This window comes from Hetaerina americana, unplaced genomic scaffold (genome assembly GCF_022747635.1).
Source record: "Hetaerina americana unplaced genomic scaffold, ioHetAmer1.1.p SCAF_1, whole genome shotgun sequence".
Taxonomy (NCBI): Eukaryota; Metazoa; Arthropoda; class Insecta; order Odonata; family Calopterygidae; genus Hetaerina; species Hetaerina americana.
Genome location: NW_027286069.1, coordinates 60377349 through 60402515, shown reverse-complemented (window position 1 = coordinate 60402515; position 25167 = coordinate 60377349). Strand labels below are relative to the sequence as shown.

The 25167-nt window shown below is 37.5% G+C and overlaps 1 protein-coding gene across 5 annotated transcripts in view; it reads right to left on the bottom strand.

Moving 5' to 3' along the window:
* Positions 1-25167, bottom strand: part of Ih (hyperpolarization activated cyclic nucleotide gated potassium channel Ih) — a 375624-nt gene that overhangs the window by 41090 nt on the left and 309367 nt on the right. For 2 of the 5 annotated variants that reach the window (XM_071590323.1, XM_071590315.1), the window contains exons 3-4: positions 6899-7035; positions 4748-4885 (exon numbers count right to left, since the gene is read on the bottom strand). In XM_071590323.1, the coding sequence (XP_071446424.1) occupies positions 4748-4885; positions 6899-7035 (275 nt within the window). Of the gene's footprint in view, positions 1-649; positions 725-4747; positions 4893-6898; positions 7036-25167 lie in introns of all 5 variants that reach the window. The other 3 variants (XM_071590299.1, XM_071590307.1, XM_071590290.1) reach the window with 2 other exon arrangements.

Here is a 25167-nt window from a genome sequence, read left to right as displayed (position 1 = left end):
TAGCGAGGCCAGAAAGAAAAACACTCGCCACTATTCATCTGTAGTATCTTGTATGATAATGGAAGCAAGTCTATATTGGTTAAATTATTATTGTTAAACTAGGCCTTCTCAAATTGTTCGTGATAATTTCGTGGACTAGGCCAAAACACAAACTGAAATGTCTCTAATCGTCGCATGGGAAGGGGATGATTTTTTTTGTCTTTAATCTCAATTGGAACAGCGATGCAGCTCTAATTGGGATAGTGGACAAGCACTTTTCAATCTGTTCCGCGAGAAGTAATTTTTTTATGGTTTTTCCCTGCCATTGTAATACTAAGAAACGGATTCCCTGGCATGAGCGCGGTGCACATTCACCATGAATGTATCCACGAACAATCCAAACAAAATAATAATTATAATAGATAAAATAATAAAATAAAATGAAAACTAAACAAAAATAGATAATAAAAACGGTGATGCAAAATACACACACGATTAATATATATATATAATATGAGAAAGAACGTGTAGACGTTTCCTTTTTCTCTTTTTTGTTTCTTTTTTTGGGGAATACGACAGAGAGAGATTGATTGAGAGAGTGTGTGGACGATAGGAGGAGGGCGTAGATTGCCACACCACACCAAGCCACACACCGAGAGGGGCCCAGCACCTTACGAGTCCTTTTCCCGGGACAAACTGACTGATAGCCGACCTCGACCGCCTTCCCGGCCTGTTGCAGGGACATCTATAAGTAGCAAACGGAGTGCATGGGTTGGTGGGATTGTGGGGCGGTGGAGAGGAAAGAGAGAGAGAGAGAGAGAGAGTGAGAGAGAGAAAGGAAGAAAAAGAAAAAAAATAAACGCAAAGGAAACAATCCACAAAAAAATTTGCACAGAAACAAACCATACTATTCTTTTTGTTAGCTTGTCATTCCTTTTTTTTGAAATATGAATTATGGATGCTCTGAAAAATGCATGAAATGGAATGCATAAAATTTTATAGCTCCAACTTCAAAGAGATAATCAATGTGACCCTCCCATTTATTATTTCATGAAACCATCTCTTTTATTATCATCATTACATCTGATTATTCACTCCCTGATATAGCCACCCATGCAGACACAAATGAAAGCAAAGTCTTCCAGGAGAGGAAAATTACCTTTAGATCAACCTATACACAAATCCATACCCTAAATCTTTTTTCTTGAGAAGAAGAAAAAAAGACGTTTAGAATCAGTTCATTGGTCAACACAATTATGACACTGTTAACAAAAAAAATCCATTACTTTAACAAATATTATTAATCACAAACTTTACACGATTAGAAAACTTCCTGTTCGTCAGTTGAGCCATAAAAGCATTATTTTCGCCGTTTGCCTTGGCAAATAAATATATATGCAGCAGAGGAACGGAAAAATGCAATGAAAGCCGTTTAAAAATCAACCCACCCTGGTAGCAAGGCTGGCAAATTTTTGAGTCATTATATACGTGTTTTCCAAGCCCAAGAAAAGAAAAAAGGTAGCCAATATGATTCATTCAAGAATACCCGCTGACGCTAAATAAACAAGAAAGAATACAAAAATCAATCAGCGCATAAAACAGCAGCACCCAAGAGTCAGCAAATATCTTCAAAAATTTTAGCAGCCCTGTATTGCGCAGGGGATAAGGAACTCTCTGGGTAAGGTGTTTAAACGGCAGTCCTGCAGTAGGCCAATGGGGAGTCGGACACGGGAGAAAGAAATGAGGACAGAGGATTTCGTGGGTTAAGCCCATGGTGGAGCGAACGTATACCCGATGACAAAGAAGCTATTGTTCAGAGGAGATCATGAGAAGCTTATTTTTCGACCGAGTTTTCATTGACGGACCGATCCCGTTTAAATGGATACCTAACAGGGTCTTATACCAGGTTAACTACTAATGAGCTCAAATGGACAAGCAGGCCATTTTTGTACATATCAGACGTGTCTCACTACAAAGAAAAAGTTTTCGAATAATCACTACGAATCTAATTAAATTACAAGAACACTACAGCTACAAATTAAATTTGAATTAAAATACAATAAATCATAAAATGAACGAGAAATAAAAAATGTTTACATGAAGCTTTATTCAGTTCATTAATTTATATAACTATTTACAAATAAACATTTGTACAACACAGCGGAGATGGCCTACACCGAGTCCTTTAATTCTTTTGAATAATAAATTATATTAATTATAGGCTTTTTTAGGTGAATTTTAGCGGGGTTATTTTTATTTATTAAAAATAAGGCCAATATATTCTATTAAAGTGATAATAAATATGAAAATGTATGCTATATTGTTGATGATATGGCTGAAAAAGTTATGGACGCATACGTGAACATGTTTTTAAATGCAGGACATTCACCCCATTTTATTTTTATTTACTCGCAATGACAAGATTAAGAAGTTTTAAAATATTCTCTGGAGCATATATCCACTTTCTTCAGCCTCTCTCAGGCTACTTTACGAGGCAGAAAAGGGTGAAGAAGACTACGGACTAGTGATGCGAAGACAGACGAACGGAGAAAGAGAGAAGGTAACATAGGGATACAACCGGAAATTTAGCCGTGTCAAGGATGAAGATCTCTCTACTCTAAATCGGTCGAAGGGAAAAGTACCACAGGGTCATTAACTAGAACCGCTTCATTTTGCTACTCCTGCTACGAGGTTCATCGTAAAGGCCCAAGCGCTCCACGCATAAAGACAGTTCGAAGTGTTGCCGCTGATGTCGCTCTCGCCGCTCTTTTCCCTCTATTTTGGAAGATGGGAAAAAAACAGAGGGTGGTCGGTGGGAGAGCCGGGGCATAGGGCAGTCGGGGCCAAAGGGAAGAGGGCCTTCAGGTGATCCTTCTATCTCTCTCCCCTCTCCCCCACACCCCATCGGAGTTCGCCATACTGACGATCCACCAAAGACATGCAAAAGCGCCGCCTGCGGCCTCTCGGCGGGCGGGGCGGGGGGAGTTTTGTCAAGCCTATAAATACATCCCCTGAGGACTCCATTTAAGGAATCGGTCCGGCAGTGCTATTTTCCAAACGTGAAATTAGGGTGAGGCGGCGTGGTAGGTCTGTTAATAGCGACTGAAATTGAAAATCCGGTAGCGCGTACACCAATGAGCGCGGGCACATATCGACACAAGAGTGCGTTATCATATGCCATCACGCATATGTAGTCCGCTTGTGCGCATTTTTAAATTAAAGTCGATGCGTGCAAAGGTACACAAAATAATTTTTTAAAGTGCAAATTAAAATTATTTACTTTATATCATGCATTCACAAAATACCCGTTTCCTTTGGTCTTTACCACATGTTTATATTTTTTATAGAGTGAGGGCGGGATCGCAATTGAAAGTGTCAACCCTCCACCAACGATACCCCCAGTTCGATCCCCCGTGATAGACGCGCCCTCAAGGCCTCCATTTTCTTCTGCTTTCTTTGTAATAAGAAATTTTTGGTATGTATTTATCATTTATTTAAAATTATCATCAATCGAAATCGAAGTAAATTATTACTCAACGCCATCCAATTTACAATACTGCTGCACACATTCTCGTCATAAATTTATAGATCACAAAACGAAAAAATCCCTCAAAAATAAATTTAACAACTATGATATCTCTTTGGCACAAACACACAATCACACTCACGCACACACATTCAAAATATTTTGAGATTTTATTCCAAGTATCTTCAGAAAAACCATTCTTTCAACTGTTTTCCAGAAACAGTATTCAATATACTATAATAAACTTGTATTTTTAATTTTCTGAATAAATTCCGGGAAATTTTTGATCAAGGTAGTATAATGAAACTACGAGAATGGGAAGTCAGGCACATGTGGCAGCATAGAAAGCTATCTTGGAGCATAGAAAAACACCTAATCAAAGATGCAATATATTTTCTATTAGAGATCCTAAAGGATCCAGGTATATTCCCTTAATACAATCACTCAAGGGTGTTAAGCCATTTTTGAAAATTTGGTTGTAGTATAGGAATAATTAAGAATAACAAACATATATATATATATTTATATATATTTATATATACAATTGTGCCTGAAAGAATATAATGCGATGTCAAAGATAAACGACTCTGGATAAAATGTAATAAGTCCATGATTTTCAAGAATCAGTGATCAACACATTTAATACACATGAAAACTAGAAAAATATCAAATTTTTAATTTCCAGAGAATTATTTCAGATAAATTTGTCCAACTTCAAACCACGACTCATTTTTCCCTTCAAATTACCTTAGAACCAAGAAATAACATATCTGTTAAATATTAAAAAATAAAGCACTAAAAACTAAGGAGTCGGAAGAAGTTGCACATTTTTATTTGACCCTGTTAGGGTTTGACCATCATTGAAAGCTCTTATGGTTCTGAAAAAAAATCATTGATAACATACAATATGTTTTAAGATCGATAACCAACAAATAAAGCAAATATTTATAATAGCAAAATTTCTCCTAGAGTTCTAAATAATTCCTAATTGCCTTTCAAAAAGTGTTATAAAAATAATCTTCCGCTTCAGAAAAGTACTCTATCAAATAAAGAAACAAATCCAAGATTATTGGGATTGCAGCAATAATAATCATAGTATAACAATGATAATACAAATAATGATAAGAAGAAGAATGGTAATGATAGCAGCCGTAATTCGATAACAAGGTCAAATAGTAGTGTTTATCTAATAAGTACGGGGGTTATATTAAAGAGAAGAGGTAAATTGAAGTAGCGGCTTACGTAGACTTCCTCCCATTGGCTGACGTAGCGCACCAACCGTGAGAGTCGTAGAAGCCGGACAAGGCTGAGGAGCTTGGCGAGCCGTAGGATGCGTAGAGCGCGTCCAGCATGAAGGATTTGGAAACTTTCGCTAAAATCCTGAAACAAAATGCCAATATATACACTAGGACTTTCCGTCTCACAAATTGACAGGGTACGGTGGCCAACACCTTACTCATAGGGTGGCAAGACGATCGTTGGTTTCTTCCTCGATGGCCGTGGAAACAAAGATAAACTGTAGGCGTAGAAACTGTCGAAGATTACCGAATGGAAAAGACTTAACCTTTTGCTTGTGTCACTCTAATTTTGAGCGTACCACGTCACGATAAATATTCAAAATCGCATATCTATCTCAGCAGGAGGTGATGGAGAGTGGCCAATACTACGGCCCCTAACCATTACCGCGCTCAAAACGGTGTTTTCCCGAATTCATTTCGCACCCTGTTTCAGGTGTTTAGCTGGTTTAACGTCTGTTACCCAGTATCTTAAAGGAATCGTGAGTATGTAGGTTGATTGCTTTATATTGTTGCTGATATCAGTGCCATAAATCGGGTTTTTCTCTGGTACACGTGGAAAACGTAAACAGACGATGAGCATTCCTTTTCCTGTCACCCTGTTGGTCGTATACATTTATACATTCTTTGATAAAAATATTATTCTACATTTCACCAGGCCATTAATAATTAAATCAGTCTCAAAAGAATTTGATGATATTCTGATGTAATCTATAAAAAAGAGTGGTGTTTACAATTGCATAACAGACCGGAACACACAGCTCCTCAGAACTGAATATTTAGATACTTTAAGGATTCATGAATAAAAGAATAATTTCACATACGTTTATATTTTAAAAAGGTAAACATGACCGCAATATTAATCAAATAAAGGTGTGTATTTCTAAATACTTCTGATCTCGGGAAATAAAAATTGGCGTTTTCATGTCATAAGATTTGAATGTTGATCTAAAGAAAATGAGTTTTTAGTCAGACCTAACTAATGCTATAAAACGACATATTTTACTGTAAATATCAGGCAAAAACTTTCTCAGCTGATAGTAATTGAATATAATTGACATTTTTTAATATTTAAAATTAAGTTCAATTCTGCAAATGTGAAACTTGTAATTCATCAGATACTCATGTAGATAGTGACTCAAAATAAAGGTATTTTTATTCACTTATGATTCAAATTAAACCTCACCGTTAAGGACTGGCACACCATCTCTTGTTTTACACCTTGGATATAATTGAAACCCAACTATCCCAAAAATGGGGACATTTCAAAATGATCAAATGTTTTTGGTTCCGAGATACTTGGGGTTACTTATTAGTAATCCACAAAGATGGAATCATCAAGCATTTAATGTTACATCGATAATATGTATTTAAATGAAAGTTAAAGGGAAATCTGAGTCAACTTTAATAAATAGCGGAAGACTTCGGCTGGACATTCAAAAAGGGTGATATTAATTTTTATCCGTTCAACACTAATAAAATAAACTATTTGGTTAGGCGAAGAAATTATAACTTTACGAAGCTGATTTTTATTAACTACATGGGAATAAATGCAGAGGTTGATAATAAACCCTAAAGAAGGAACTTTGTTGAGAAACTAAGAGGTTGAACTGATAAACATAATTTGTCTACGAAAGCAGTGCACGAGGTTCATATAGTTAGAAGCCATTCTACAACGAGAAAAGTAACACTTGAATATTGAACCTGGTTTGCTAATAATTGAAATATCTGTTCATTGGATTAATTTCTTAAAACGTGAACGAAAAAAATATGAAATTAGTTTAAATTATAAAAGTATCAGGACAAGGTTGATGCATTCGATGGCGCTCACACAAATACATCACCGTGTGAAATCTAAAGGGAAATACCTACAATTTACTCTCATGTATAGTTCTCCATATAATGCTCACTGCTGCAAGTTTAAATACAGTCCCCCGAAATAAATCGGCTGATAAGATCTAAAAGAGCAGCAAACCAGGTTCGAATAACTTCCCGTCACTTTCCTCAATCTCTTGCTGTTTTCTGAAGGGCTTCCGGTAGGGTTATCTATGCGTAAAGTTGTATCTGGGGCTGTATCCCAGGAATAAGAGTAACTCACCTGGTTGAAAATGAGAAAGATGTAATCTAGGGGGATGGAAGATATGAGGTCGAGAAAGAACCACGTTCTTAGATAATGCCGGGCGATGAGCTTGGGGTCTAGAATCACTTGTTCTGCGTTGTCTTGTTGCATGATGCCTGTTTTTAAGGGTGATGGTGAGGAGGGTATGCGACATGGGTCAAGGTTTGCAGGAGACACGGCGATGGTTTACGAAAGGCATTCGACCAGACGGGAGGCGAATCGATTTTGCATTCGGGGGAAGGAAGGTCATTTTGAAATTTCGGCGCGAGTCATCATTAATCATGCGGAAGGGAAGCGAGCGCGGGACGAGAGGAATAAGCATAAAATGTTCATTTTCATGTGAAGCAAGCGATTGTTACACGAATTTAAAAAAAATGTAAATGATGAAATTCAAAAGTAATTAAGTAAATTAGGAACAGAGGAAGGGGGAAATTGGGAACATTGTTTAGTGCATCAGGAGGGCGTGTATTTAATTGGGGCGCACAGGGAACAGAAAAGAGCGTGCAATAATGTTTTGCGCAGCACGAGCGTTGGTGTGGCAAAGAGCGAGCCAATTAGTTGCAGGGGTTATTTTGGTGAGTGATGCCGGTGCGATGAGATGATTGAGGATCAGGGTTGGGCAGGAGGAAGAAGAGAAAAAAATATGTTAATATATTTGGAAAGTATCATCAGAAATTCATTACACATTTCATATATATATATATATATATATATATATATATATATATATATATATATATATATATATATATATATATATACACACACACACACACACACACACACACACACACACACACACACACACATACATATATCCAAATACACGAATACATACACAACGAGTATCCAATATCAATAGGCAAAATATCGATCACAAAAAAAGAAGTTATAAAATGGTGCGATAGAAATTACCATAGTATAAGACCCATGTTTAAATTCCCGTTTCCCCTCAAGATCTATCATCGGCTCCTTTTCAGTGGAGAAGACTATTAAAAACATACAAATTGATGAATGCGACAGTTACTATCAATCAAAATATATATTTATGGTGAATGATCAGACGATAATGGGAAAACATGTATTTTAGAACTCATAAATTACAATATCATTCCCCAATTATCATTTATAGCTAAAAACAGAGTCATCGTTACACATTTTAAACTACTTCTCTATAGATATAATTCAACGATGTGCCCAAAACCTAAATTACTTAAGTCTAAATACTCAAAATCATACCCTGTTGTAATGAGAGACAGTATATGTAACAATAATGGCAGAATTTAATAATTAGAAAAATATTGACAAACCGCATATCATTAAAAAACATCACAATGACAGAATAGGGACATACAGTGATCTCATTTAATGGTGTAAAATTATTGAAGAAGTTTTTAGGGATTATTTTTTGTAATAATTGACAAGTCATCGTCCCTTTTCAAGATATGCAAAGCAGAATAATTTTTGCTTATAATCTTAGTCGGAGGATATTTACGTAATCGTTATACATTCGAATAATCATTAAAGTTTTATATAATTAATAATTAATAATAATAATTAACTTTGGTTTTCACGTAGGTAACTGAGCAAAATTTCAAAATGGAAAACGATATGATCCAAGGTCACTAGAATAGTGCTTTTCCATTGAAATAAAATTTCAACAAAACAGTAATGATTGAGTATAATCTGTATAAAAGAGAGATATCAGAGTTTAGCAGTAGCTACAAACCTTATCAGCAATATTCGGCAGTGTTTATGATTATTTGTTTAAGATCTTTTAAAACTATGTCTATAACATTGCTTAGTTCTACAAAACATACAATAACCTGTATCATCAATGATTCAAAATTATTTATCATTCTTCCGGTGAAATACATGAAGAACTTGTATTTAGTCTTTTTGTTCAATAATGTGTCATCTCTGCTCTTTGGTGCGAAGAAAACATTCCCATATTTCCCTTGGCATCGGGTGCTAAAAACAAGAGCCATATCCCTTGTCTGTGGAAACCTGAATCCTAAAAGTCAATAAATAATCTCTTAGAAGCCCGATTGCCTCCTTAATGGCGATTTCTAAGGAACGAGGACTCGACTATGTACTTGCAAGTGAAATTCATGCAAGAGAGAGAGGGAGGGAGAATATAGAGACAGGAGGAGGAAGAGAGGGTGGGAGGAAGAGAAATAGGGTAAGAGAAAGTGAAGGGTGCAGTCGGGCCGATGAAACGAGTCGCAGCCGTTGTCTGAAATCACATTCATATTACACAGCTATTTCTTCTGCAGAGCTGCCTGAGTGCCATAGGCGACGCTCGACTCACCACCACTCGTGTTGGATTGAATTCCTGCGGGTGGTGAATACATTTTTGATAACAAGGATCTGCCATACGTACTGTGACACCCTTACATCATATCGACCGCATACGGCAATCGATTTACCCTTGGATATATGGCCTGAGAAATTTTTACATCAATGAGACAAAATATTTGACGGGAGGAGGGACCTGTGAAGGGCGATGTTCTCTCTCCAAAATAAAATCAACATGACACGGGAACTATTGTTCCCCTTGAATGCGAACAGGGAGAACCATCAGGTCTCGTCCAATGAGTCAGAGAGAGAGAGAGAGAGCGGTAGGGGAGATTGATCAGAAGGGAATGGGACGCTTAAGGAGAGGGGTGAGCAGAGTGCGAGTTGAGAAAGGGTTAAAAGGGACGGTTGGTATGGTGGGGGAGTTGTGCTCGTGTGGACGATACCGTCCCTTTCTCGGGAGAGGGGAGTAGTAGCTTAGGGGAGCGAATTGAAGGGGGGGGGGGAGGCAGTGGAGGAGGAGACGGCAGAGGGCGGAGGGATAGATGAGGGACGACGGGGAGGTAGAATGCGCGGGGAATGTATGAATAATTGCGAAGTACATTTGGTGAATAGCGGCGTCAAGAGGAAAGGAATGGTGAGTGGGTTGCACTGGAGCTTTGGAAATATTTAATGAGGGGGGGAGCGATGTGTGTGTGTATGTATGTGGAGGGGCGGGTGAGCAAGTGGGGAAGGGGTGGGGGGTACGTGAAATTGAAAGAGGGTAGGCTCTGGAGGTTCTTCAGAAGAGGATGAGGGGATGGCGAGCAAAGGAAGGGGATTCGAGAGGAGGAGGAGGAGAAGGAGGAAGAGGAGGAGAGAGAGGGAGGGAGGCGGAGCCGTGGCTAGAAGAATGAGCCGCTCTCATATAAAAGGGATATTTGCCTCGATACGTAACCGCCATGCTCCCTCGCTGTCCTCTTTTTCCTAGTTTTCGTCCCCCATCATTTTTTATCACTTTATCGCTCTTTTTTTCATTCTTTTGTTCCCAAAATTCCCTCTCCCTGTTTTCACTCTCTCTCTCTCTTTCTCCCTTACCCATCCCTCAATTCAGTGCTTCGCCTAATGCCGTCCATTTATCAATCCCTGAAATAAAAAAAATGTCTCTTTCGTGCTATGCAAATAGGTATGCATATATATATATATATATATATATATATATATATATATATATATATATATATATATCGAAGGGGTGGTGCCTCGATGCAAAAAACGAGACGACTCATTCGAGAGTGCTACGTGACTCATTATTCGCCCGTTTCGATTTTGCCGCCCACGTGGACGGGCCAATGGGAGGGGTGGGAGGCGCGGGAAAGGGGGAATGGAAGGAGAGGGAACAGTGTGTCCGTGAGGATCCTTCGGGTGTCACATTGTTTCCCCCATTTCGGTCGGCGGAGAGGGGCGCGAGAGGATAAGGAGCCGAGGATGCGAAAAAAATTTTTGCACATTTTTTTCTTTGTCGTGTGACGGTCGGGGAGGTCAGATTTGTTGAGCTCGAGGTTGTGCGGCGAAAATCCTCAACAATGAGTCGGCGATGACGTGTGGATACCCGTTTGCACGCGCGCGAGTCGAAAAATTAAATATGGACGATAATTTTTCGTGTTTTTCTGACTCTCTTCACTTTGAAATTCACCTCACGTAGATTTGAAAAAAATGGACACACATGTTAACTGTCGAACCCGTCGACAGTCCTCCATGCGGGTAGGCAAACCCTAATGACAGTTGGAGCGCCAATGAGTTCGGCCAAGATCCCCTCCACTCGAAATGTCCGAAAAAAACACTAACGAAGTCATTGTTCAGATGCATCCCTTTGCGGATTATGTGTGCATTCCGAAAAGTTCTAATTTTTGCTTTCTGACAATTTAAACGTCTGAACAATGTCATATTTTTGCTTCTTGTGGGAATGCCCTAAGAGTTCATATTGATTTTATTTTTAACGGTTCGATAACGTAGGTAACTATAAGTATTGGCTCCAGCGGAATTTGAAAAGAGATGCACAAATTAAAAAAATTAAATATGAATTGAGCATAATAGTACTATGTGATCAGATGTGAAATTTTTCTTTTTCATAATTTTATGCATGTAACGTTTTAACGGTGAAAAGTGATTGTGTGCGCGATCGAAGTTCATGGAAAGGAATTAATGATAAATAATTGTCATACCTCCGATCAATCACATGTAAAAGTCGAATAAAAAACTAGAAATCATATTTGTATATGATTTAAATATATATATATATAGTATTTAACTTAAAATGTTTATTTAAGTCTCGTGTGTAAGAGAAAAGAATACGTTAACGTGTGTTTAAAGACGGATTTATGTGTCGTTCTAGGAAACAGGTATTTTTAATGAAATTAGCATGAAATTATTTAAAGTGGCAGTGATTTCTATACCAAGGGGATGGGACTTACTACTTAAAGAAATGTTGCTCACAAATAATAACACCATGCTTTTCTCAAAATTCCTTCTTATTCATTCTTTTTGTCTACTTCGAATTAACCCATCAAATTTATTTCTTCCTTAATTCTATCAAACACTCCCTTAAAATATATTTTTCTCTGCTGTGGTCATTTACTTTGTTATTCACCGTAATAATAATCCACATCCAAATACCGTCCATTTATCCACTCTTCCTCTTTTTGCAAAGAAAATACTAAATGAATCACCCCATACTTTAAATATTTTCTTATTTTTGATAGGTTACACCTGAAGTGCCTATAATTGATTCTGTCCTTTTTGTGTGAACCTATTTTTCTAGCAAAATATTTTCTGTAATATCATTTCTAATAAGCCCTCGATATTCAATTAGCCTATCTAATCCTGCAAAATCTCATTGCTTTCGTTTTTATTTCGGTTTTACTTCATTAGATACGTTAATTATTTCACAATGTCAGTAATATGTTGACTGACTGATATAATCGGAACTGAAATCGAAAAACTATGTCCTACTGAATGCCCTGACTAACAATGGTCATCCCGATTTTCCGTCCAGTACGCTCAACATTTTCAGTGAAACCCTTGCTTGTTCGTAAATATTATGTATACAAGTTTCCTTTGCATATCAGTAAGGCTAACACCAGAATTGGAAATTTGCTTTTTGTCTCATTTTTGGTAAAAATTCATACATAAGAAACTGGTCAAAGACTTCTGTGCTCATGTAATTGCTCGTATAGGACTTTTACTAGAAGAATATATATCTGTCATATTTACCAATAGGTTACAAATAAGTCATATATCTTTCCAGTCTACTTCTATATTCCACTGACAAAACCTTATCTTCGTATTTGTAACGCGATTTTACAACTACCAGTTTAACAACTATGCAGTTAAAATTTATCGAAATTTATAAATATTTTCCTAAAAAGTTACATAAAAATAACTCTAATTTGGGATAGAGAAGTGAATTTTACCTCATTAAAACATTTTTTAATTCAACTTCAATTGGGAAATTATTTATTTAAGATAATTTACAACCTACTAAGATCAATTATAACAAATATTTAATTTTTTTTAATCGTGTGTATGAAAATGAGGTTCTCTTGATCAGTTATTCTTGATGCCTACTTACGGCATCCCCTAAACGACCTGCAAAGCGGGGTAACAAATCACCTTCTGACAAAATACCTGTTGAAAACGTAATTCCCTAATAACACCTGTGACATGAGAAACATACAACCGCGAACAAAATCATACCTTTTGCCTCTACTGCCGATGTTTCCTCTTCAGTCACGCCATCATGTAGATAAATATTTTATAGGCATAGAAAAAGCTTCCTTAGATTATATATATATATATATATATATATATATATATATATATATATATATATATATATATATATATATATACATATATATATATATATATATATATATATATATATATATATATATATATATATATATACATATATATATATATAAATTGATTATGTTAATTACGGCATAATAAATTGCTAAACATCTCAAAAGTTTCATGTAGTGCATCATTTATTATTTATTCCAAGCACACAAAGTTTTCCGACTACAAGCATTTGGGAATCGACTTACGCTAATTGATTATGTTCTATTGCCAAGCTAACCAGCGTAAAAAAAATCCACCTGAGCTCTAAACACCGTGATTTATCTAGGCAGGAGGGGAATGCCAAACACAGAGAGAGGGAGAACTAACGTAATTAAAACGGGGTGTTTTTTTAATCCAAAGGGTTGAACCAAAAAGTGTCTCTTTCGGGTAAGAAGGTCCAATTAACACAGGATTACATCGTTTGGAGTGAACTTGAGGGGAAAACAAAAATAAACAAAACGCGCTTATCCCGTAATTTCTCTCCCCTTCTGAAAGCATTTGTGGATTAAATCTTTTATGGCCAACAGAGGTGTTCAAAAAGTCCGAACAGAGTACACTCACTGCTGTTCAAGGTCCTCCTTCCCCTTTCGTTTCTCATTTTTATTCCCTTTTAATTTCACCCTTAATCTTTAATGGATTCCTTTCTCGTCTGCTTTCAAACGCTTCCATATCAAGGCTTGTCCTTGGGGGCAGACAGGCGTTTTCCTCTCCTCCCACCCTCTCTCCTCGACCCAGAGAAAATGAAATCACACGTCAGAAATATTTTTCGAGGGAGAGGACGCGTTAGTGCTCGCATTTATCACACTCCTGGTGGGTACTTTGTTTTGAAAATGGCTGAAAAATCTTTTTCACTATATGAGATTTCTATGCACCCTAAAGAGATATAGAGTTCGGTTGTAAACTCCAGTTGCTGAAATACTTATAAGGTATAATTATTCTCGGTTAGTCATGATACTATTTGAAAGAAATGGAAACCTTGGGCAGAAAGGAGAGACTAGGTTCATAGGAGAGGATATATTAGTAATCGACTACCATCACTGCCTTAAGAGGACCCGATAACCTGCCGAGGATCCGGGGAGTTCTCTTGCCTTCCTTGTTTTGCAATGCATTACATTCATGAATTTGGAATTTTCATATTTTCATATTAACAAGGAGCCACTTGTGCATGGAACCAATCATACTAAATTTTATGACAGTTCAGTCTAAATTCCAGCATCAATTATATATATTTATACATACATGTATATATATATATATATATATATACATACCTACATATTTATATATAAATAAAGAAAATATGTATACTACCTTGATCAAAAATTTCCCGGAATTTATTCAGAAAATTAAAAATACAAGTTTATTCATCTAAATCTATATTGTTCCCTTCAAAGTAATCCCCATCGACTGCAACACACTTATGCCAGCGCTTGATCCAATCCTCGAAACATTTTTTATATTCGGTTTTCGGTATGTCCATCAGTGCTTCCTGCGATTTTTCCATTACTTCCTCTCGGCTGCTAAAACGCGTTCCCCGTAATGGTTTTTTAACTCGATTGAACAGAAAGAAGTCACAGGGAGCCAAATCAGGTGAATTCGGTGGCTGTTGGATGGTATTTGTTGCATTTTTCGTCAAAAAATTACGAATAATGATAGCACTGTGCGACGGTGCGTTATCATGGTGCAAAATCCACGAGTTTTCTGCCCACATTTCTGGTCTCTTTCGGCGAATTGCTTCACGCAAACGTCTCATAACGCCCAAATAATACTCTTTGTTTACTGTCTGGCCTTCTGGCAAAAATTCATGATGCACTACACCGTTGTAATCCATGAAAACCGTCAGCATTGCCTTCTTTTTTGACTGAAAACGACGTGGTTTTTTTGGTCTCGGCTCATTTGGTGAACGCCATTCACTTGCCTGATGTCTGGATTGCGTGTCGTACTCATAAACCCACGTCTCGTCTCCAGTAATGATCCTTTTGATGAATGTGGGATCGGATTCAGCCTCGCAAATCATGTCTTTTGCGACGTCAACACGGTCTCTTTTTTGCATGAAATTGAGGTCTTTTGGCTCTGCTACACGACGGAAACCCAAATCATTAACCACAATGTCTTGGGCGGATCCATAGGCAATGTTCAAGTCCTCCGCTATTTCTCTGATGGTTAATTTGCGGTTATTGACCAACATTTCTTTTACTTTATCAATTTTTTCACCGACTTTCGATGTCGATGGTCTGCCACTGCGTTCATCATCTTCGATTGACTCACGACCACTTCTGAACCGCTCGTGCCACTGGTAAACGACCGTTTTTTTTAGAGAATCGTTGCCGAAACACTTTTCCAACATTTCCAACGTCCGTGCGCCACTAAATCCGTTTTTTACGCAAAATTTAATACAAGTTCGTTGTTGCAAATTTAAATCCATTTCTGCAATTGTAAAAAATCGCCAACACACACAGAGATAGATGTACTCTTGGCTACGTAACTTTTGCAAATGTCAAGTTATGACACTAAGATTTAAAGGGAATATCAACAACAGATGTACCAATTTAACAAAAAAAAACAGAACTCAAATCGGAACGATGGGAGCGGCACACGGTGGTTATTCCGGGAACTTTTTGATCAAGGTAGTATATATAAAGAAAAATGGCGACACCTAATTTTTTTATTCGAATCACGATAGAAAGTTTAAAGTTTTCTAATAAACTAAGTTTTGTTTGAAAACTTCTATAGAAGTATTTTCCGCATGAATTTTGAACCAAAAGATATCGCTTCTCGATCGGCCCACATCCCTCTTCTCCTTGAATGTTTTATTTAATTTATTCACGATCACAAAGTTTACCTTCCTGCTGTCCACTTAACCTCCGTCAAAAACTTGCTTCCCCAGCCATAACTGACGAACGAACTTCGAAAAAAATCCCAATTATTCGACCCATGTAACGGATTTAATATATCTTTTTAACATCAACTTCAGCTACATCCCGAATATTAAATTTTTCCAGGAAAACCCGCCAAGCAAACGAAGGAAAAAGTTGCTGGATGAGGAGACGCTCTACACATCTTGGAACGTTTCCTTTGAGATTCTTCCGCGGATTGGAATGTCGGTCCGGGGGCGCGTGAGGAATTTTGATGCCCTATATTTGATTCTTATTTCCGTGACGGCAAGGTGGCGTGAGTATTCTGGTTTCCCCTTCCCCTTGTATTCTGGTTAACTAATCGAAAGGAAGACATTCAATATGCAGTTGACTCACAAATGATTTTCATTGTGGATGATTATTTATATTAAAATATATTTTGATAGCACTGTAATGGAAACGTTGCAGGATATATGCGCCCAAAAGAATTCTAAGAGGAGATTTCCAAACTAAGACGGTTTGAAATAAAACCATGCATAAAAGGTCACCTTGATCAAAGAATAGAGATATCTTGAAAGAAATAATTTGAATACCTTAAATTTGCTATGTTTCATTGCACTTTTAAACCTACCGCGAGTTTAAGGCCTCGAGTCCAATCAAAAGAGAGTGCTTGAATCAAAACAAAGTGTTTTTATCTCGTATGCTAGATATTCTTACATCCGGTTTAGATTCAATCATGAATGGTAAAAAATCACTTTAGTGCATTTTTAATTAGTGTAGAATAACTTTCTCAGCGAAGGTAAAACCGAATGAAAAATGTTAATCCCTATAAGGGCGAAACGATTTTCCGTAATGCAATCCAATTAATATATAGAGCTCAAGGAGATACGTATATTAAACCGCGAGACTCCATGTTACTTCATAGCTAGAAAATGAAGAATATTTTACTTCGTTTTCGAGAAATTAAATGAGAATTATTTTTTTTTTAACTTCCAAGTGCCCACATTTATTACAATTTTGTGTGTTCACGAAAATGATGAAAATTGGGACTGTGAATCGGTAATATATTCTATGAATTATAGCTAAATTAATATTAAAATTATTAATCAAAACATTATGATATTTTAGGGCAAAATAAAGAGTGGAATGCTATACATTAACATTCAAATATCTCTCCTCATCAAGAATTTCCAATTCATGACCTAACTTTAGGGTGGTGTCACCGTCTTCTCCCCTGTACGACTTCATAACGATTCACCTTCATTTAAAGCAACCAGACACTTAAAACAACGCCACTCCCACACCATCTCCTCCTCCCTTCTCACTCATCCTTATTCAACTGCCGTCTTCATTTAAAACATTCGGGCGCACTTACATTATTTGTGGCGTACACGTGAATATAAGCATCTAAATAGCGATAAAGGTGTACAAACTGTCTCAGTAAGATGAAGATAGTATTTAAGGGTCTGGAAAGGAAAGCACGTAGCACGAGCAGGAAGAGAATAGGCGGCGAAAAAAACTATAATGGGCTATAAATTACATTTATTACCAAGAAATACAGGCATCTACGAGTTTGAACGCGTAAAAATATGACTTTTTTAATGTTTGAAGTACACGAAAATAAATGTTGAATATTTAAAAATTGACTAGGAGAATATAAATTTTAAAGTAATTTCCTATAAAATGAGTGGGCGACTTCTAGGGTTGTTTAAATTTAGCATACATATATATCTACAATTAAATCAATAAAAATGCTTATTAATGGATACTATCGATTTATAATTATTAATTGATGCATTATACGAGGGATAGACGTTTATTATTCGTACATTTTTTTACGTTTCAGTCTGTATAGATTAAATGTTTCAGTTCACTACAACTAACCTTAGCAAGCTGGCGTTTATAACTGCTGGCTACCATATACATTCCATTTCTGCTTGACATGCCGCATTTTTCACTCGCTATCTACCTCTTAGCCATTAAAAAAACATAACGCTCGACCCCCGATGAATAATAGTGAGAGAAAAACGATGAAGAAAAAGGAATAAAAACCCATGCGAAGAAGTGGAGGAAAAAGTCATGAATACGCATGAGAAATTTGAAGTGTTCAGGAAAATACTGTTTATAGGAAATGACGGTGATGCAAACGATGAAGTGATAGTGTGAAAGTTAGGAGGCTTGAGCCAGCCGAGAAGAGAATTCCCGGATACCCTTGACGAAGAAATGAGGGGTAGGAGGAAAGAAATGGGAGCATAAAGGCAGCAGGCGTCAATCATGCTTGCGACAAAGAATAGGCTACCAAGGAGAGTGCGGGAACCATATGGGGCTCCTAGCGAGCTGCTTCGTCGGCAAATAAAATTGCTTAGACATTGTTCCAACATTCTCCACCCTGTTTCTCGGGAAGCGGAAAGCGAAATCATAAGGGCGAGCGAAGGTGGAAAGGATGAAGGGTAGGGCGCCGCATTTTTCAACCTAGGGCCCGCGTTCCCTCAGGTATTCAAAAGATTACCTCTCTAAATATGGCGTAGGTGCTGGAGGGGGGTGTGGCAAGAAAATTCCTCTCCTTTTTACCGATCCACTGACCTAGCGGCTGAGGGAAGGGGTGAGAATTGTAAGTTATCTCTTATTTTCCCGCTGAAAATTTTAAAAGAAAGGATGGATTTCAGGGCACGCCTGCGAGGAATTCCCCAACATTCATTTCAACGAGATGACGAGCAAGTTGGATACTATAAGTGCTAAATGAAAGACAAATGTAAAAAAATATGCGGCAGACGCACGCGATGCATGAGCCCTATGTATGGTAAAACACACCATTTATGGGCAATATTTCACTATGAAAGGAATCTTATTCTAAGATGGCGATCCCCTTATCAATTTTAAGTACGAATTCCATTACTGATTCTGCCTAATTATTTCAGATGCTGTCAAAAGATGATTTTTCATACTCAAATTTTTGATGAAATAATCCCCTTTACTAGAATGTTCAAACCATATTTTACCAATTACGCAAGGAATCGTTGGCTCCTGTAATATCGATTTCACCATAAAAGCGTTCATTTCAGGAAGAAATAAATATAATATTATTTCTACGAACATAGGACACTACTATTATGTGTATGATACGATACGTATGCCAGAATAGAGCTACCTCAGTGAAATGTTATTATGATTACATTTTTAAGATGAAAATTTTACAAAGAGAAATAATATTTATTCATTATTTTCGAGGTTTATTTGTGAAATTTACAGTTATACTTCCATATTGTTTCTCCAAGCTGTTATAATGTCCCTGCTTATTCCCGATTCCGCACCAACATGGGCCGGGTAAGTTCTTACCGTTACAATTCAGGACTTTGCCACACTAACATAGCGGTGTATTTTTTGTGGAACACCGAAACTACATCAATCTTCTGATCTGATATTTCGTGAAAATAAATTACCATGAAAATAATTTTGCATTACCGGTTTTTGAACCCCAAATGAGGGAAATAAAAATTAGGTCGGGATGAGGAAAACGGATGTCAATGGAAAACAAATATTTCTCTTAAAGTAACTTTTAAAAATTTTGACGAACAGCAGTGAATGTGGCCGAGGATATCGAGGAAAATTAAGAAACTGTGTAGTATATGTAAGTATTAAATATTAATATTGATGAAATGCAGATAAAATTACCTTTTTTAAAATCTTAACTCTCGGATTCGGATATTTCGACCTAGAAATCGCTAATCGAAAATGGTTCAGTAATTAGTTAAAGCTTTACTAATTTTCTTTTCTCTAAAGATTGTCAAATGTAAAATTAAGGATTTTTCTCTTTGGAAGAGAAAATAAAAAAATCGGCGAATTCCCGAAGTCTCTTTTCCCTAAAACTTTGCCGGGAATGACTTGAAAAAATAAAATCATTTTGTAAACACAGGCGCTTAGGGGATCAGGTCCTTACGGCAGCAGAAAATAGTATACCATCCTCAGATACCGAAGGCCCATTTAAGAAGGCGGTAGGAGACCATGGGCGGGAGGGGGGGTCTGTATTTTGGAGCACCAGGCTTTGGCAAGGAAAAACCCCTCCGCAGCCTCTCCAGAGGCGAAAGGAATGTTAAGCTCGACGCTCTCCCGTTTGCGGCCTTGAGTCCCCAGCAGTCAATTGCCGATGCCGGGTGCGGCTCACCCTTTTTTCCCCACCTTTCCCGAGCTGCTTCACTTTCCCGTAATTACCCACCCGACGAAAAAACTTTAGATGAACTCAGCTATCGAATGCGCCTGTCCTACACATTACTAACACGATCGAGACAATGCTAATGACGGCACCGGGGGAATACATGGCAATTCCTGAAAACGAGGTTTTCGGTGTCCCTGGTGACAAAGGCTACTTAAATAACTAAGGTAACAATACATGAAGTCAAAAGAGATGAGTACTCAAGGAGACGTCAAAAGGATTGTCCAGGGCTTGTATTTATTTTTTCCTCGCCTTGAGTATAGTCAAGTAATATCAAAATTAAGTAATAGATGAGTGTGATTGCGATTAGCGTTCAACACCTTCGGAGAGTGTTGAGTACTGGGACATGGAAATGAGGCCGAAAATTAGTGGAGAAATGGGTTATATCTTGGAAAACAAGGCAGATATCCAAACTCACGTATTTACATTTAAAAAATTAATTGATCTTCTTAAAGTATTTTAATATGAAATAGTGAAATTGTAATATTCTGGCCTTAGGGTAGCGGTATCTGAAATGCCCTGAGAAATCAAATGAGATATATTATTCTAGATAAAATTAATGATAAAATTTGAAATTATGAATTTTCAAGCAACCAATTTTCACTAGATTTCTTCTTTTATAGCATTATTCTCATGGAGTGGAACACAATGTTCAATTTTAGAGGTAAAGTTTCCAACGATAAAATATCACTATCAGTTATTTAGGTAATTCATTTCCTGGTAATGGGAATGGCAAGACAGTTACCGGATCATGATTATTTCATGTATATTTCTTTCTCTTTCCAGCAATTCTCGACTCCGTAAATTAATTATTACTTTCTCCGTTGCATTCGGTCCCAATTAAAAAACCAATACATCTTCGTCAAACCCTCGTTTCGGCAAAAAATTCCTTCGGTATAGGTGCGACACGTTCTAAGGCTAATTTCCTATTATGATTTGAAACAGGAAATTTTTATGAAAAATATGCAAAACAATCGGAGGAAAGTAAAGCGCTTTGCATTACGACTCCGTAATGAGAATGTCAATTTTGAGCATCTAAATAGGTGAGATATTTTTTGCCCTTCACATAACGTGATACCATATTAAAGTCCCTATCCTGTACTCTACGCTAATTATCTTCACGGTCAGTATTTGTGCCTTTAGGCATCTCTCTCTTCCTCTCCCATCTTCTTCTCTCTCCTACTTTACAGGAAATCTTATGAGCCGATGCATCTTTTTTATCTCTTTACCATGGTAAATATTCTTAGATATCTGTAACGTCTTTCTTTTTTGGATAGCTGTTGTTGGGCTAACAGCTCTCTTTCTTAACGGTGTGCCTCTATGGAATTTTTACAATGTTCATCATTATTGGAGCAATATTTTAGAAATTTTATGTTAAAATATTCTGTGACATATAAAGGAGAAACAAATTAAAGGAGCCTTGAAGAATTTGGTGTTTCCCGACTCAAGATCCCGGTGAAGTCTTCGCGGGCTTTTCGCTGGGTAAAGATTTCAGCGGTTGATGTTTCTATGGTGGAGTTGATAATTTAAACATTGGCCGGTGAAATCCTAAACTGGTGGAAGATTTGCGAAGACTTCATCGTAAAAGATCCTTGCAATAATTTTCATGATATTTGACTAAAGACAATGGAAAAGGTAGATTTTACTTATCTAAATTTCATATTTGAAGAATATTCAAAATTAAATATCCTATCAGAACTTGCTGTCAAGAAAAATCTACAATAACCTTAAAAATATGGATTGCGTAGAGAGAATATAGTTATCTTTGAAGTGAAAGAACTAAAATATTCCTCATACTTTTTTAATAGCTGTAGTTTTCATCTCTTTTTTCTGCCGTGCCTTTCCACAAGAATAATTAATAACCAGCCGAAGTAATTGCATTTAACATTTGTTTTGAGTTTTTCTGATGTTTAGTTTTGCGTATAAATAAAAATGTAGAGTTAATGTAACTTGCCCTTTAAGTAAGGCTTTTACCGCTCAAGATTACCGTAAACGTCTCTCTATAACCTTACCGTAAACGTCTTTCTATTTCTCATGTCCCAATAGAAACCTTTCTGCCAAATTTGACGATTCTGATACCAGGGGTATCAGAATGAGGTTATGCGCGATGATTAATTCAGTCAGGCCTTATGCAATTATATATGTATATTAGCGGCTTTTTTAATCATCTGCTATGAGAGATAGAGTTTATAAAAAATAAATTGTTGTTGGCGATGCTAAATAATCTATGCTTTTACCTACGCTGAAACTAATAGTACTGCTAATATCATTTTAGTAACTTTTTTTTATCAATTATTTGTGAAACATGTATTGGCTGTCGGAGTTAGGGAATCACGAGGTTCACCTTAGTACAATCTCTGATTATGTGAACATGGACAACATTAGCAGCATTTTTGCAAACATATAAAACAATTGAAGGAATCATGCTGCTTCCGGGAATAACCGTCACGTAGGTTGATAGTTAGTCCTGGAGGTGAAACAGTTGTCTAACAATCAGCCTACGCGACGGTAATTCCCGGAAGCAGCATGGATCCTTCATTAGACGTCGCGAAAGCCTTAGGATTGGTTTTAAACCATTGTTCTCATTTTGCAATAAATGCAATAAATTCATTTCAGCTCCTCATTCTGTGGGGACCACGGATAGCCGTGGATGAGGAAAAGCTATTTATTTAGCATAAAAAATATTCTTCGCAGAACCCCGGGAAGTAAATTATATTTGGAAATAAATTAGAGAGGCAGGCTACTTCAAGGGGGCCGGGCCAACCGAAATTTACTGCGATGGGGGGACAGAAGGGAGTGAGTTTACAGGAGTTGATACGGGGAAAGGGGAAATGGACAAGAGGAGACCGGATCCGGAATTGGAAGTGTCGGGTAATCGCGAAGGTGTGGGAAAGTTTCGAGGAGGATGATGAAGTACGGAGGAGGGAGTGAGCGGGGATGGAGGGATAAGAGGGAGATGAGGAGACCAGGGAGTGGCATTGGAAGATGGATTAAAAACCATGTCACGCGTGATATGTACATTCAAGAAGGGCTTCATTGATACCATACTGGTGGTTGCATTATTATAATCACCGCCTCCATTTAATTAATAAGTTCACCTTTCGAGACATCATTACCATGACTCATCTGACAACACGTACACCGATTTACCACGTATTTTCCCGCTGGTTATCACTGAATGCACCCACACAATATCAAATTACCTTCTACAGAGTCTAAAAACCTTTAGGAAATTTAAAAGAAGGTCCAAGTTTTTCACTTAAAAATACCAAATTCTATTAATTTTCAATCTTCGGGAGATATTGAACATTTAACTTCCTTCTATGGGAAAGGGAGATTTGCAAAATCGGAATAAGTCGGAAGAAGTATGTGGGGACATTGGAACTAATTTCGAAAACGTTTTCCACTGAGGATCCTTCCATTTCCCTCCGTTCAGCGGAAAATCCGCCCTCTTGGGTAAGACCCGGAAAAGTTTGCAGTCGGAGGATAACACGAGAAATACGATGATTAGGGGGACATTTAAATTTATTGGTTGCTAAGAAGAGAGAGAATATGCGCTCGAAGCCACTAATTTTGGACAGCATTATTTTATTTTGTCTCATCTGTATACAAAAGTAATGATAGCCGGCCGATTTCTTAATGTAGAGTTGATATGTATAAATCAATGGTTCCAGTGAGAGTCACTCTATTGGTTATGTGAACTAAAAGAAGTTGTAACTTAGAGCAAATTTAAAACGACACATAGGCCAAGGGGCTGATTGATTGAACTTTAATGTACTTATCACAGAATCTTCATAAATTATCTGCGTATTAGAAATCGAAAATAATGGCGTGAGTTCTGTTAATTAACCATTACACAAATTTGGAATGACAGAAATTATTAATTTGTTGAGGCAATATTGAAACAATCAACTGGTGCACAATAAAATTCGGGGACTAATCAGCAATGAATCGTGGACAGATGAAGAGTACCCAAAAACTAATCCAAAAAACCAAAAAAGAATAGCTGGCTTCTTACTTTTACAATTTAATATGCTGAATATAAAATTCTAGGTTTAAAAATATTTATTAAATAGGAAAAAACTTTTATTTGAACCTTCATGGCCTATTCGTATTAACGCTCAAATTTATGTTTATATTCACCACGCTCCCTTAAAAATGATGTCCGAAGCTTTTGAGTTGCCTTCCAGAGGCGTTCGATCACGTGGTCAATATCTAACAACATGGAATACAAGGATAAAAATAAGGCACGAGAGCTCATCATTTAGAATCAATTAATCTTCAGATTCTCCTTTGTACTAAGCATTGCAAAATTTAATTTAAAAACTCATTCCAGAGTGGAAATTTCCAAGCCTACGGGTATATATGTACGCATTGGACGACATTTAGTGTCTCAACGTACAGAAATACACCGGAATACCACTGGAAGGACATTGTGCGCATGAAATAGAACCAAGGCTTCCGGCATAGATGGCGAGTTACTTATTTCGTGGAATTCTATTGGCTTGGGTGTAAAGGATGTCTATCCCGTTGCGGACTGCTAAGCTCTATAATAACTCACAATTAGGGGAAGAGCGAGCAGTGAGTGTCAAATTCCAATAGGGAGACGGGACGGGAGAGTAGGATTCTAACGGTGGGGAAAAGGGTAAGAGAAAAATTCAGCAGGGGAGGTGACGATGCAAGGGGCTCAGGTGGGCGGCCGTGGGGCGGGGGAGAGGAGGGCGGACAGCACAGCGGGAAGGTATTGCAAGCTCACGGCTCCGAACGAACGCGTGCCCTATCTCCGACGATCGGGAGAGAGGGAGACAGAAAGAGGGGGATGCTGCGGAGAGAGTCGAGAGGTGAAGGGGAAAAACTGGAGGAGTGGGTGGTTGGCCCCCGGTGGAGGGAGGAGGAAGAGAGGGCGGCGACCATGGGAACGCCTGGCGTGCGTGAGGGAAGAGAGGATTTAGGGGCTCCGAAATTAGGAAGGAGGATGCGATAAAGGCGAGATGGACGGA